This window comes from Diplotaxodon limnothrissa, linkage group LG12, assembly GCF_057381915.1.
Source record: "Diplotaxodon limnothrissa isolate DT_005_m linkage group LG12, D_limnothrissa_male_GT1.1, whole genome shotgun sequence".
In the NCBI taxonomy this organism is placed as follows: Eukaryota; Metazoa; Chordata; class Actinopteri; order Cichliformes; family Cichlidae; genus Diplotaxodon; species Diplotaxodon limnothrissa.
Window position 1 is genome coordinate 20,083,478 of NC_140607.1, and position 14,884 is coordinate 20,098,361.

General features: G+C 42.8%; 2 protein-coding genes across 2 annotated transcripts; both read left to right on the forward strand.

The window, feature by feature from the left end:
• The first annotated feature begins 453 nt into the window (after positions 1-453).
• dnajb5 (DnaJ heat shock protein family (Hsp40) member B5) lies at positions 454-9,123 on the forward strand. Its single transcript, XM_085368188.1, has 4 exons — positions 454-534; positions 1,185-1,448; positions 2,172-2,833; positions 7,584-9,123. Exons 2-4 carry the CDS (start codon positions 1,238-1,240, stop codon positions 7,815-7,817), a joined length of 1,107 nt encoding a protein of 368 aa, XP_085224314.1. The 5' UTR covers positions 454-534; positions 1,185-1,237; the 3' UTR covers positions 7,818-9,123.
• Positions 9,124-11,265: 2,142 nt separating this feature from the next.
• akr1a1a (aldo-keto reductase family 1, member A1a (aldehyde reductase)) lies at positions 11,266-14,513 on the forward strand. Its single transcript, XM_085368190.1, is given in 9 exon segments — positions 11,266-11,311; positions 11,896-11,993; positions 12,092-12,211; positions 13,129-13,280; positions 13,393-13,588; positions 13,664-13,713; positions 13,805-13,954; positions 14,035-14,206; positions 14,460-14,513. Coding segments are annotated over 8 exon segments (975 nt in total). The 5' UTR covers positions 11,266-11,311; positions 11,896-11,912.
• The last annotated feature ends 371 nt before the right edge of the window (positions 14,514-14,884 follow it).

Consider the following 14,884-nt stretch of genomic DNA (forward strand, 5'->3'; position numbering starts at 1 on the left):
TGACGCTTTTTAAGGAAAAGCTTTCTATATTTGCGCAAATTTCAAAGTCGGGTGGACCAGAAAAGAACACGACTGCGGACGAGAAGCGGGGTTAGGTTTATCAACCATCACCAGAGTGAAAGGAGTTATTAAAAACCGAACACAGCCCCGTATCAAAGAAGTTACAATCACTTAGTAACTTTTTCATAGATTCCTTGCGCACCCATGCTTTAATCCATTTTTTAGAGAACGGTACCCTGCTTTTAAAAAATATATATTAGTATTATTATTATTACCCATGGTGGATGTGGACTCGAAGGTTCACGGACATTTGTCCGAGATTTTTCAGAGAAACGTCAGGGGGATCTCGGTGTTTGGTCACCGGTTATTTCAGAGCCAGTGATCCTCCCGGCGTCCTGACGTCAATTTATAAGGACCCAGCAGCATCAGAGCAGCAGGCAGGCAGACAGCAGGGGCTGAAGGGAAGAAAGACAGAGAGACAGGGAGAAGCCGGGCCATGCTGTTCTGATTCTTCATTAATTGCAAAGCTTCCTGGTAGGATTTTGCTTGTATTTCTTCTCACTGTACATTTATTCGTTTTTTATTTTTTAGGCTTTTCCTTTCTGTCGGAATGTGAATCAGATTAAACCCGCTGTTGGTTTTTACAGTGGCACAAATAAAGCTGAAATTGTCACGCTAAAGGGTTTTTTTTTCCCGTGGGAGTGGGCTTTACTGTAATAGCGAACGGTTTCTGTAGCAGCAGATAGTCAGGGTGTTTTAGTGTTACAGATGAAACCAGGCTTTCCCCCTGCCGTGTGCGCTCCCGCTGTGTCCACCGCAGTGCTTCGGCGAAGCGCTTCTGCCTGTCCATTTGGGTTTTTATGCCCGGATGGTTAAACAAAACTGGGATGGAGGCAGATAATCATCACCATTATTATTAAAGTATTATCTATACCCTGCCTAACAGGCTGAGCTGGTCGCCAGTAGCCCTGTGATGAATTAGATGAAGGGGGATTCCTCGGCACTCTTGCTTTTTCAGCAGTGAAAGCAGCACCTTCTATTTCCAGCTACAGCATCATTAAATAGTGTTCACAGTAAAACCCTAATGGATGCAGTCCACTCTGCACCTTTGCCAACTCAAATATAACCTCTCCTTCAGCGTAGTATCCATCTTAAGACTCTAAAGTAGTCTTGTATCTCACCAGTGACTGACAACAGCCTGAGCTGAAGAGGGGGTCCCATTCCTGAGAGTGCCAACATGGGGAAGGACTACTACAAGACCTTGGGCATCCCCAAGGGCTCCAACGAGGAGGAAATCAAGAAGGCCTACCGGCGCATGGCGCTCCGCTTTCACCCAGACAAGAACAAGGATCCTAGCGCAGAGGAGAAGTTCAAGGAGATCGCAGAAGCCTATGAGGTGCTGAGTGACCCCAAGAAGAGGGTGGTCTATGATCAGCTGGGAGAGGAAGGTAAGGAGAGGGTGTTCTGGGTCATTTGAGTGCAAGGGGTCAGAGAGTGCAGGCTTTGTTAGTGAAGCCTTATTAAGCCGGGGTTATGATGGATTAAGTTGTTATTGAAATAGCTCAGGAACCATCTCATATCGCAGCTTGGTGGGTTTCAGTCACTGAAGTAATAATGCCGTCTCTTCCATGTTTTCATGTTTATGTGCTGGCACATGTTTAATTTTCTGTTGTTGTCTTCGGTGTCAACAACACTTACCAGCTCTAATACCTTATAGTCTACCTCAGCTGCCCGTAGAGTGTGTATGTAACTCTGTGTGCGTGTCTGTGTGGTGTGCTAGATGACAGACAGATGGCATAAGACTATTACGTGGTTCAGATATGAATAGCAGCGACTGCTGTAGTTTGCATTTGTGGGTGTTCTGTGCATGTGTCTCTGCTGAAAACGTGTGCGTGTAAGTGTGTGTTTCTGTGCGAGTGTGTTGGATGGAGTGACCTGAGTTTCTCCAACAGCAGTGCTTTTGGAAGACCGGTGATGCTGTGGGATTTTTCCCACCTACGCGGGCACCACTCTTCTCTCTACTGTTACCCACACTTTGTGTTTAGGTCCTACGTCTGGTATCTGAATTCATATTATTGTGTGTATTTTGGCTGGTGGGTGTTTGAGTGTGTGCATGTGAGGTCTCACGTTCTTGTTCTCTTTCTCTCACTCTCTTTTTTTAAATCTCTCAGGCTTAAAAACAGGAGGCAGCAGCTCTTCGGGTCCTCCCGGAAGTTCATCGTACCACTACACTTTTCATGGAGATCCCCATGCCACCTTTGCCTCCTTCTTCGGTGGCTCCAACCCCTTTGATATGTTTTTCGGCTCCAACCGCAGTCACAGTCGCTCCAACGGCTTTTCCTTCCACAACGACCACAGCAATGACACGGAGCAGGACGCGGAAATGGACGAGGATGATCCCTTTACCCATTTTGGGAGGCAGTTTGGCTTTCCGGGGGGGATGAACAATGGCTTCCCAGGGGAAGGCCGCAGGAGGAGAGGCGTACCATCAGAGCGCCTCGGGACCAACCGAAAGCAGCAGGATCCTCCGGTCGTCCACGAGCTGAAGGTCTCGCTGGAAGAGATCTTCCACGGCTGCACCAAGCGCATGAAGATCACGCGCCGCAGGTTGAACCCAGACGGACGGAGCATGAGGACGGAGGACAAGATCCTCAACATTGTCATCAAGAAAGGCTGGAAGGAGGGGACCAAGATTACTTTCCCAAAGGAAGGGGACGAGACCCCTGAGAACATTCCCGCCGACATAGCGTTTGTGCTTAAAGACAAAGGGCACGCCCACTTCAAAAGAGACGGTTCCAACATAATCTATAACTGCAAGATCAGCCTAAAAGAGGTGCGCCTGTCTCCTTCGATTTAACCTCCCTCTCTCATCTGTCTTGTCTTCTGATTTTCCCTCTGTCACCAGTTGAACTCTCTTTGTTGCTGTTCTACATGTAGTTGTAGATAATGCTGCCAAGCTTCTGATGTTGATTCCCAGTGGAGCAGTCCCAGGTTAATTTTTAATGAAGATGTGCAAAGTTTGAACTAAAAATACAAATTATTCATGTCATTCAGCCCAGAGAGGTGTGTCTGTAATTTAACAGTGCTGGGTGGGTGGTCATATCAAACATACCAAGGTGGGAGAGTGTGTGCATCAGAGTCTCTGCCACTGCAATGTGATAGAGGAAGCCAGAATGTGGTGTATTTGTGCGACTGGCACAAAGCCATTATCCTCACTTGTTCTGCACACTGTATGAAAACATATGCATCAATACATAAATAGACACACAAGCACAAAGCTGCACACAAGCAAGTGTGTGTGCACACACTCTCCATCTTCAAGCGTATTTGCCAACACACTCCGTTAAAGACGGATTGCAGTGTGACATTGGTGATGATCCAGGCTGTTATTACTGTGACTGGCAGGACATTTAATTAGAGGGCAGAGAGTCCAGCACCAGCTCTGCTCTGGCTCTATATTAGACAAACTTTAATGTTTCTAATAGCGTTGCCACTCACTGGCCTGCTCTCGACGTGATCTGCTTAATGGCAGGTGTTCTCAAATAGCTGGAGATGTCAGGGGAGATGTTGTTTTTACTCAACTCGGGCCTGTGTTTTTTGTTTTTTTTTGTTTTGTTTTTTTAGCAGGTTTCCTCTAAAAGCAGCACTGACTCTCGCACCGTGCAGTTAATGCGCTGGAAAATAAGTGCGTCTGCATACGGAAAGACAATGAAGCCTAAGTTGACGAGAGCACATTAGAGTTTGTTGAGTCACATTAAGCAGGGGATGGTACTTGATCAAACCAGCACAGTGATTAGGTTTGCACTGCAGAACTCCCACAGCTAAAACCCTCTGCTCCCACAGCAGCCAGATAAGAGATTTAATTTCTGACGCAGCTAAAGTTGAGATGAGGAAGCGAAGGGGAACTGTGGCTGGGATGTGTGTGTCGGGGGGGTATCTAGGGAATATTAGGGAAGTGGGTCAGATGATTCAGTATCCAAAGCAAATAAGAGCTCATATTCCACTGCTCTCTTGAAGATGTGATGCTAAATACTGCAGTAAAATCACAGCACCAGATGCATGCCGCATGCTAGAAAACCTACCACGCATAATGTGGCAAATGTTATCCAGTTCTTCAGTAGAGAATATAGCTTCACGAATCAGATGATTGATTATATTAGCAAAAATCTCTGCAAGTGCTCATTACAAAGTAAAAACCAAAAGGGGTGAGACTGAGGCATGCTGATATTTGCAATCGCCTTTCTGAAGCAGGTATCTCTATTTAGTCATATTTTTGGCTGCTGTATGAGTCTCCAGATATTTGGCTGTTCAGTTTTGCTTTCTGCCTGAAGCATGCCCTGATCCGCGGCTCAGTTTAGTGTCTCCAAGTTTGTTTGGCTATGCTATAAACTCCTGGGAGACATTAGCAGAGGTAACATTCAGCCCCGCTGTCTTTTCACAGTTACAGTCAGAAGCAATTTGAGAGTTTACCTCAAATATGACACACTGGCTTCCCTGAAACCAGTCTATATTGGGATCTGTAGGTAGGCTCTATGGCAATAATGAAGCCTCTGAGTTGTCTAGCTCCTGTCATTGCTGTAAAATCCACATCCAGGACAACTGTAGCTGCTGGGCTCTGAAGGCAGCGTGGACAGCTTTTTTGCAGCTCTCTGGCAAATAACTGCTGAATCTATGGGAGTAAGACAGCATTTGCATTTTGCAGCATCTGTTGTGTGTAGCATTAGCAACCAGTATTTCAGGACAGGCTCTGTGACAGGCGGCCCACACTTGTAAGGACACTTCGGACTATGAGCACGCCTTAAGCTGGCTCTGACAGCTAAATGTAACAAAACTGTTGGGTTTTAACAGTGAAAGTTAACATTAGCATATGGCCCTCAGTAATACAAGTCTAGAAAATGTTCTTTCAAATATAGCAAAAAGTGACTGTGTGTCTGTGTCAGTTTCTAAAGCCTTGTCTGTGCTGAGGCTTACGCAATCAGTGGGCCCTCGGATCAGCTGGCAATGTGTGTTGAGCGTCATGGCAACCTGTCTGTGTGCGAGACGTGTGTTAGTCAATGGAGCTGTCCATAACTGAAGGATGAGCCACTGCTCTCCACTGCAGTCAAAGAAATCACCCTCTAATGTATGTGATGGGTTAAAGGATGATGATGATGTCATGGCTGGAAAACTTGGTCCTGTGAAGCAGCTGCTCTCCAGGCCACATTTACACCCCAGTTTCTTTTCAAAGAAACAGGCACAGCCTGAAAATCTTCCAATTAGTACAATAGTGTCTAAGCGCATGGATTGGATCTTGGAGCTATTATTCTGGGCAAAAATCACAATTACACCAGAAGGGGATAGAATTTATACATCTCTAGCTATTGAGTATCTTAATCCTTCAGGGATTTGATCTTTTATGATACCCAGGTGATATAAGTGATCTCCCTTTTTATATCTAGCACCACTATAGTTACCTGTACTAGATGCACACTCACTGCTTTATTAGGTAGGTATGTAGTACTGGATTGGACACGCTTTTGGTTTGCTATAAGTCTGCTGGAAACAGAGGTGCTGGAGATTTTAGTCCATATTGACATGACAGCATCAGACAGATACTGCAGATTTGTCAGCTGCACATCCATGATATGAAATCCAGTTCCACAACATCCCAGAGCCACTATGTTGGATTGAGAAAGCCATTTGAGTACAGTGTTTAAGAATCCTGTATTAGATTATTTGAGCTTTGTGACATGGTGTGTTATCCTGCTGGAAGCAGCCATCAGAAGACGGGCATACTGTGGTCATAAAGGGATGGCTGTGGTTTAAGTGATGCTCAGTGGGTACAAGCCCAAAGTGTGCCAGGAAAATATCTCCCACACCAGCAGCGTGAACGGTTAATAAAAGGAAGGATGAATCCATGCTTTCATGTTGTTCATGCCAAATTTGGACCCTACCATGTGAATATCGTGCCATAAATAGAGATTTATCAGACTGAATGTTTTTCCATTCTTCTATTGTTCAATTTTGGTGAGCCCTTGTAAATTGTAGCTTTAGTTTTTTGTTCTTAGCTGACATGAGTGTGGTGTTCCTGCTGCTGTAGCCCATCTGCTTCAAGGTACAACGCGTTGTGCATTCAGAGATGCTCTCTTGCATACCTTATTTGTAATGCGTGGTTATTTGAGTTGTTTTTTCCTTCTTATTAGATCAAAGCACTTCTCTGCTGATCTCTGGCTTCGACAAGACATTTTCACTCAGAAAACTGACACTCACTGGATATTTTCTCTTTTTTGGAACACGGCCTGTAAACACTAGGGATGGTTGTGTTGGAAAATCCCAGTAGATCAGCAGTTTCTGAAATATTCAGACCAGCCTGTCTGACAGCAACAACCACGTGTCACGTTCAGAGTCATTTAAATCACATTTCTTCCTCATTCTGATGCTCTGTTTGAACTGCAAATGCATTGAGTTGCTGCCATATCTAATAAAGTGGCTGGTGAGTGTATTTCATCAGCCTTAGCTGTAAATGCATTTAAAAGTAGCACAGTAACAATAGCAACATGCTGTTAAAATTGGTCTATACCTGATGAACAGTAACATTTTTTTATCTCCTCGGCTAAAGGTTAATGGAGCCAGTAACAAATGGCATAAGAGAGCCGACCCTTTAACAACTTTAAAATGTTTAATTTTAATTTCTATATCTTTCTTTGTCTTAGAGTAGTTTGAGGAATCTCCAAATTAAGCTTCTGTCTCCCCGTCTTCATTATTTAACCTAACCCTTTAGCTCACAGTGAATTCTACTGCTGGTCATTCTCACTGGTTTTCTCTCTCTTTTCCACACCTTTTTATAGTATTTATTTACTGTTTTATTTGTAGTGATGTATTTTTCAAGTGTTATATTTAAAGAAAAAAGAAAAGGGAAGTCCATTCACACTGTTGTGGATTTAAATAGTTCTTTCCATTAAGTGCAAATCTGGTGAATGATGCTCACTGGAAAGCCTGTGAAGTCGTGATAACCGGAAAGTCTCTGTGTTTAGTTTAGCGCTCTCTACACGGACTGGATGCATCAGGCACTGTGATAAGGAGGTGAGGCATGTGAGTGAGTGTGCGTCTGTGCATGTGTGTGTTTGTGTGCATGTGGGGATCTGACAGGCCCTCCAACTATTTACGAGCTCAGCCGATTCCTGCCTCACTTCATTAGTCCCAGCTATGAGACCGTTGCTAAAATTAGTCCCCTGTGCAATGTGGGGCCCTGCAATGCTGACACACTTACACACACTCCCTAACACACATGCACACACACACACACACACTCGCAAACAAAGACTAGAAAACTTTCCCACTGCCAAGTCATGTTTTCCTAAATGTTCCTGTTCCAAATACTGCTCTTTCGACCCCCGCAGTGCTGTCAGTACAATTTCTTTTCTTCACATACTTTTACACACACCACACCGAAAGCACAACAAATACTGCCTCCCGATAGCGTACTGGGGGAAGATATGAACACTGCAGACTTTAACGAAACATTACATCACTGAGATATTCATGGATTTGGCATTTTATTCCTATTAATGATATTAACCCTTTCAATCTCCTCTCTTCTCCAGGCGTTGTGTGGCTGCACAGTTAGCATTCCCACGCTGGAAAACCGCGTTATCTCCCTCCCTTGTCACGACATCATCAAGCCAGGGACGGTGAAACGACTCAGAGGCGAAGGCCTGCCTTTTCCAAAGAACCCTTCACAGCGTGGTGACCTCATCGTGGAGTTTTCGGTCCGTTTTCCCGACAGGATCCCCCCTCAGTCCAGAGAAATTATCAGACAACACCTCCCCCAGTCCTAGAAAGACACATCTCTAACTCCTCCACCACAAACTCCAGACTAAACCTGAGGAAAAAAACTACACTCCTTCATCTACTCCTTCTTTGTTTGTAGTTACCCTCATGTCCCTGTGAATGAATACAGCTTTGAACATGTGCTGTGATAATTTAGGGACTTCACAAAAGGAAGAATGGCAGTATCAGGATGTAAAGTACTCATATTTATTTTGTCTTTCAGCCCAAACGCGCGCGCACACAGACACACACAGACACACAAATACACACACACAAGCACCCTGAGCAGCAGAGCGGTGCTGAGGATGGGCTCAGCACGATTCTGGTTTTTAAGGGAACCTCTTTTCTTAACTGTTTTATACGGATTTATCAGTGGTTTTATATGCCGTCCGACTCTGATCCTCGTCTTTTTGTGATAGGATAAAGCGTGAAATATTTTATAACAAGAACAGGATTTTGTTTTCCAAACATGTCAAAAAAGGATTGCTTAATGTTTACATTAAGTGTACCAGCAGCTTCAGTGGTTTTTAGCATAGCCTTTCCTTTGGCACATGCCAGAGTTTTTCTTCTTTTTTCTCCCCCATGCTTTCAATCTAATAAAGAATTATGCTTGAAAATCTGTAGGCCATTAGTATGATCTGTCTCCCCTAAAATATCCCTAGACGTGCAGTGCCACAGAGCTCTAAAAACTCTTGCATTACTCCAATAATATTAGCATAGTTTAGCTGCAATGGAAGAATCTGGGAATGACAATCACGTAACTGTAACAGCAGTGTAAGTTTAGATATCTGCACATAATATCGGTGCTTTCCCTTCTGAGCTGTGAACTGAATAGCCTGGCTCAATATCTGAGGGACATTTAGGTGCCTTAGCCCGGTGTCACACCACATATGTGAACACACATACAGGTCACACTATAATAAAGACAAATAGCCATGAACACAACACATGATGCCCTATGCTGTGTTAGGCGTTACCACCAGGACCTGGTAATTTTAAAAAAACGGTAAGCAAGCTATGTAAAGTAATTCACCTTACTGTACTGTATGTAAGAAGGATCATTTATAGGAAGTGATTTGATACAAGACTGATGATTTTTGCCAATTCGTCTTTGTAAAGTGCCATACAAGTAATTGCTGGATTTCCCAGAGGAATGCAAGCGTGACGTTAGACCGATTCCTGTGGGAAAGCCAGCTTTGTTGTGGGATATTCTGCTTTCTCTTGTGGCATTTGAAGGCCATGTCTCGGTGCTACTGTGAGCAATGCCAAAAAGTAGACCGCATTGTCTACTTTTTTGGTTACATGGAGTCCTCAGTTTCCTAACAGCTGTACATCAAACGTTACAAACTGTACGTAGTGCAAATAGAAAAACTGTTCTCTGTCTCAGCTGCAGGGGACGCCCTTGAGCTCTTCCTCGCTGTAATTTGCAGCAGTGGTGAGAATATGTGTGGGTTATGCTGACAGTCCTAGTAGGTCGAATAAATGAGGTGTACAGGAAAATATTTGAATGCTTCGTGTTTGATAAATTCTCTTTTATATTGTGAAAGACAAAACTATAAGATATGTTGTTGTTTTTTCTCTTTGGGGAGAGACTTGAATGACTTGTGTGATGGTCCTGTGGCAACAACCAGGCTTAACAAGTGCTGCTGCTGCTAATCAAAGACTCACTTACACTGCTTATTGTGCATATGCCAATATCTATGAATTTTTCAAAATGAAAACAAATAAACCAAATGTGTGAAGTTTGCTTCATTTTCATTTATTGCTGCTTGAGAACAAGTACCAGTTCCTAATAACATTCACCTCAAAGTGCTTTACAGTCTAAGAAAAACTGATAATCTCAGAACTCCTATGAGCAAGCACTTGGCAACAGTGGGAAAGAAGAAAACCTCAAGGAGGGGGGAGGAGAAAAGACCAACATGCAACATTATATAAGATTAAAACCTTTCTCAGCGCACAACAGCAACAACAAACATACCTTAACCTGTTAATTTTGCCTCTTTTACACCACCACAGTGGAGTTTAAACCAGGCATAAAGATGTTTGAAGTGCAGATTCTCTGATTTCATTAAAGGGGTTTTACAAAACACCTCCATTCACTGCTTAACAATTATGACCATTGGCTGACAACCAGTTTCATGTCCAACTGAGGCCTGTTTTCTCATTATTCCAGGATAAACCGTAATATGAGATCCAAGGATATATTGATGGAAATGAAGGAGGATGCCATAAGACTGAAAAACCAAATACGAGTAGTTTTCACTGTGTTGTAGACCTTCTGTATTTATTTTCATAATCAAATGTAGACGTTTGAAGAATAGGCCTACCAGAGAGTGTTCTTGACTTTGTTAGATGTTGTTTCTCTTAACCATGCACACAATTCTGTCTTTGAGCACCATATTTGTCTCCTGTGGTACCTCAAGCAAGTTCATCACTTGGAGTCCATTCCAACTCCATATCTTCTATCTGCACCATTTATCATTAAATAACAAAGGAACAGATCTCACCTGGCCATGAAACTGCGTGTCAGACGATAATTTTTAAGTATTGGAAAATGGGAGACTATAAATGGCTGTAATTTCTTAAAAGTTAATGCAATACTTTTGTAAAATGCTTTGAGTTAAAGCTAAAAATTTGCACTTCAGTCACACTGTTCGAGTTCTGTTTGATCTGAAATCTTCTGTGGTTGCGTACAGAGGCAAGAGTGGACAGCATAGAAAGACATTCACGGGTATGACCAATTTAGAATCGTTACTTAAGTTTGACGAATGTTATTCGGACCCTCAGGAGTACCATGCAGGCACAGGGAAAACATGCAAGCTCCACACAGAAAGGCCCCAGCCATCCAACATGAACCAGTAACTGTCTTGTTAACCACTTTACCACCGTGACACCTGCCTGTCCTTACCTTGCTTGCAAAGTTAAAATTGTTGGGTTTTGTGTATTTGTATTTTTGCTTTGCGCATGAAGGCCACTGTAATACATTTATCTGACAGTTTTTATTACAGTTGTAAGGTTAACAAGATCCATCAAGATTTGTTCGTGTAATCTTCAGTCATGGTTTTGTTTAACTTCATGTTTGAAGACTAAATTATCCGACATTTCTTTAGAGAAAATAGTCAAAAGAATGTAAACAAATCTCTGTATCAAAACTATTTTTTCATCTTCCCTGCTGCATTCATCTTCTCAGACGTAGATAGATGGATAGATTATTGATTTGATTGGGCATTTAAGGTTAGCAAGATCAAAACTGGAATAAGACTCCAAATTCTGAAAGTAATATGGAAGTAAAAATTGAGCAGCCACCAGCACCTCTAAACAAATAAATCTGCCTTGTGACCCTGGTCATGAATGTTTAACAGTGTGCATGGTGGAATTTGGACATTTTCCATCAGCCGTAGTTACAGATAAACATATGAAGACAGACTGACCTCAGCGTGCTAAAATTCTGATGGACTCAACCTTCAACTGATCACTGGTTCATCTTCTGAAGCAATTCCAGGTACGAGAAGAAAGACTTTTTATTCAAATGCTGGTTGTGTTTGATGGTTACTGGTTTAAATGTTTTCTCCTGCACCCTGGGCAGAGCAAAGGGAAGGTGATCTGTGCTGGGAGATCACGTGAAACAACTGCAGTGCCTGATGAGCAAAGTCTGTGTGTGCGCCCCACATGTTGAGGATAAAACAGGCAATTAGTGAACCATGGAAAGGCTGCCTGAGATGTGCTCCAGTAACTCTGCACTGTGACGAATGGCATCTAGCCGCATCAGCCATTTCTTGCGACGGGGCTGAGTTCACAAAGAGTTTATATTTTCACCGAAACACAGTTTTAAGCTCAAATGGCAAAAGAACAGCTAATAACAGAAAAGTGGGTCAGCAAGCAAGACGATTGCTTGTTAAAGGAATTTGCATATGTAGAGTATATGATTCATACACATGACCCCAGCTGTAGTGCAGATCATGAACTCATATGTGTTTTAATCAGTAACTCAGTGTTAGGACTTGGTCATGATGACCAGACAACTAAGCCTCATATAAGCTCGCGAGTGAAGACCTCACACACTCCTCTTTGTCTTTTCTCCGCCAGGTTCTCAGAGTTGGAGGATGAACACCTTTGTGACTCTCTCGACACGGCAGAGGATGCCCGTGATTGGACTCGGCACATGGAAAAGTACCTCGGGACAGGCAGGGACATAAACACTCACACAGAGTTAGCAGGTCCAACAAATGTTTTTGGACATGGTGGAATTTTAAAGCTTACGTCTGTCTCTGTGTGTTCTCAGGTGAAGCAGGCGGTGCATACAGCTTTAGAGTGTGGATACAGGCACTTTGATTGTGCTGCTGCTTATGAGAATGAAAAGGAGGTTGGAGAGGCTCTGGCTCTCTGGGTGGGTCCAGGAAAGGTGAGCTTTGGTGGTCTTTTAATCAGCTCCAGGTGCCTTTATTCTCTTCACGTCAGCCACATCAGTAGGCTGGTGTGGACATGTGCCATAAAAATACATACAAAAGTAAAAACTACAAATATTTAGCCGAACTTTTCAAAGCAATCCACATGCTTTCTTGACTCAGAGCTTTAAAAGTGAGCTTTAGAATGATATTAAGAATTGTAGGAGCTATCTGCTGGACCATGTAATAGGGTAGCCTATCAGACACATGCAGTGCTACTGTGAGCAAATTAATTATTATTATTATTATTATTATTATTTATTTATTTATTTACAATTAAATAGAATTTCCTGGCAGTTATTTCATGTTTCAGGCTTTACAGTGTTAACTGATAAATCTACTGACATTCAGATAAAAAACGGATAAATATTTTCAGTTTAGTCACATAAACAAACAAGATATCTGCTCCTTATCTTACCTGTGAAGTGTTTTTCTGTTGATTGTTGCTGTTGTTTATTAAACCTGAGGGCCACTGCAGGGTTAGAGATGTATGACAGTTTTAGTTATATTTCTGAGGTTAGGAAGCTCTGCCAAGATGTTTTTTCATCTATACTTCTCTCGTGGGTTTTTTGTTGCTTTTTGTTTGTTTTTTTCAAATAAATTTCAGAAACCCAAATAACATAATGTTTCTTTAAAGAAGAGTCCAAAGAGTGTATACAAATCACTGTGTCAGCAAATGGTTTTGAAGAAGTGGTTAATATTTGGTCTGTAAGCCAAAACATGTAGATGAAGATTGGTTTTAACATAGGTTCAAGTCTGCAGTTCACTACCATCAGGCTCAAACTTGTCACTGTCTTTAATGTGCCCTGTTCAAGTGTTTCCCTGTATTCAGAGCAGTCATTGGTTTGTATCCGTGTCATACTTTCCGCTCCAGGCTCTGCAGCGTGAAGAAGTGTTTGTGACTTCCAAACTGTGGAACACCAAACATGACCCCCAGGATGTTGAAGAGGCATGCAGGACCAGTTTAGCAGATCTGGGTCTCTCCTACCTGGACCTTTACCTCATGCACTGGCCCATTGCATTTCAGTGAGTGACTACACACACTCAGTAATGTTAATACGTCTCCATCTGGCTGTAACTGAGCAGAGATTGAATTGTCACTTTACCTGAAGCAGCTATTCAGGTGTGGGCGTTTCAGGAGGGGGAAGGAACTGATGCCTCGAAAGGAAGATGGAAGCATTTGTTACTCTGACACACACTACAGGGATACTTGGACTGCCATGGAGAGCCTCGTAGATAGAGGGCTAGTCAAGGCTATAGGTCTGTCCAACTTCAATGCCAGGCAGACTGATGACATCATAAGCATGGCCAGACACAAACCTGTAGTAAACCACGTGCAGCTACATTTTTTCAGCTCTGTTCAAACAAGTCAGTAAACTGTACCTAATAATTGTGTGTCTGTGTTACAGGTTGAATGCCATCCATATTTGTCTCAAGCAGATCTCCTCTCACACTGTCGGTCAGTTTAATGATTGTTTAACATTCAAACTGGCAGTCATCCTTTCTGAGATTAATATGTCAAAGTAACAGGTTTCACACCTCCATCTCAGCTCAGTGGGAGTTTGTGTGACAGCTTACAGTCCTCTGGGCAGTGGAGACAGACCCTGGGCCTCCGCTAATGAACCAAGTCTGCTAGCAGATCCTTGACTGGGAGCCATAGCCCAAAGATACAAGAAGACACCGGCCCAGGAAAACTCAAAGTAATACAATCACCACTAATCCCTTTAACGGTGTCCTCCATTTATTTGACTAATCACATGACTCAATGACTCATTTGCAGGTGGCACATTCAGAGGGGTGTTGTGTGTATTCCCAAAAGCGTGACGCCTTCCAGAATCCAGCAGAACTTGAACGTGTTTGACTTTTCCTTGTCAGAAGAGGACACGAAGAGCATTGAATCCTTCAATCACAACAAGCGTTTCATCGCTCCAACAGTCGAGGTAAGTCACCAAGTCTCCTTGGCACCTAAAAACAATTCTGAACTGCTTCTTCCCCCAGAGCCTAAATATTTAGATGTTTATATACCAAAGCATGAACTATTGTAGTCTCCCTCTGGAGAAGGCTCACAGCTGGTGATTTCAGTAGGTCTTGGATTTTAAACAGTTTCTCAGAAGTGTTTGGAGTTAGCTGGGTATAGTAGTACATTAATAGGCAAATTATTAAAATAAACCATTAACTACAATTTGCATTTGTTTCTACAGAGAGAGAGTGTGGAGAGATGCTGAACATCCTCATTTCCCCTTCCATGATGCTTACTGAGTCTCTAGCAAAGTCGATGTATACTTTTTAAGAAGAGTTGTCACTATGATTAATTTCATAGCAATTTTAGTTCAGTAATTTTGATCAATTTTCACCCCCGTTACATTTTCAGTATGGGGGAAGAAAAAAAAAGAAAGAAAAAGAAAAAAAAAATCCAAGCAGCAGTGTTTCTCTCACAGTTACAGTGACACTGTGTGGACAGAAACTGAACAGTATCTTAGCCCAGTGACAGCACTACTGATCACGTCTTTATACTTTCACTCTGCTGGCAGCAGAGAACAGACAGATCTCATCAACTACAAACTGCCCTGTAAAGAGTTTTAGTGTCTGGTAGAAGAAGTAGGAGGGGGGGGAGGGGGGTGAACCAAACA

Excerpts from the sequence above, each read along its gene's own strand:
- dnajb5 (XM_085368188.1), top strand. The coding sequence starts at position 1,238 with ATGGGGAAGGACTACTACAAGACCTTGGGCATCCCCAAGGGCTCCAAC. Across the intron at positions 1,449-2,171 it reads TGATCAGCTGGGAGAGGAAG|GCTTAAAAACAGGAGGCAGC; the intron begins GTAAGGAGAGGG and ends TAAATCTCTCAG. Across the intron at positions 2,834-7,583 it reads GCAAGATCAGCCTAAAAGAG|GCGTTGTGTGGCTGCACAGT; the intron begins GTGCGCCTGTCT and ends TCTCTTCTCCAG.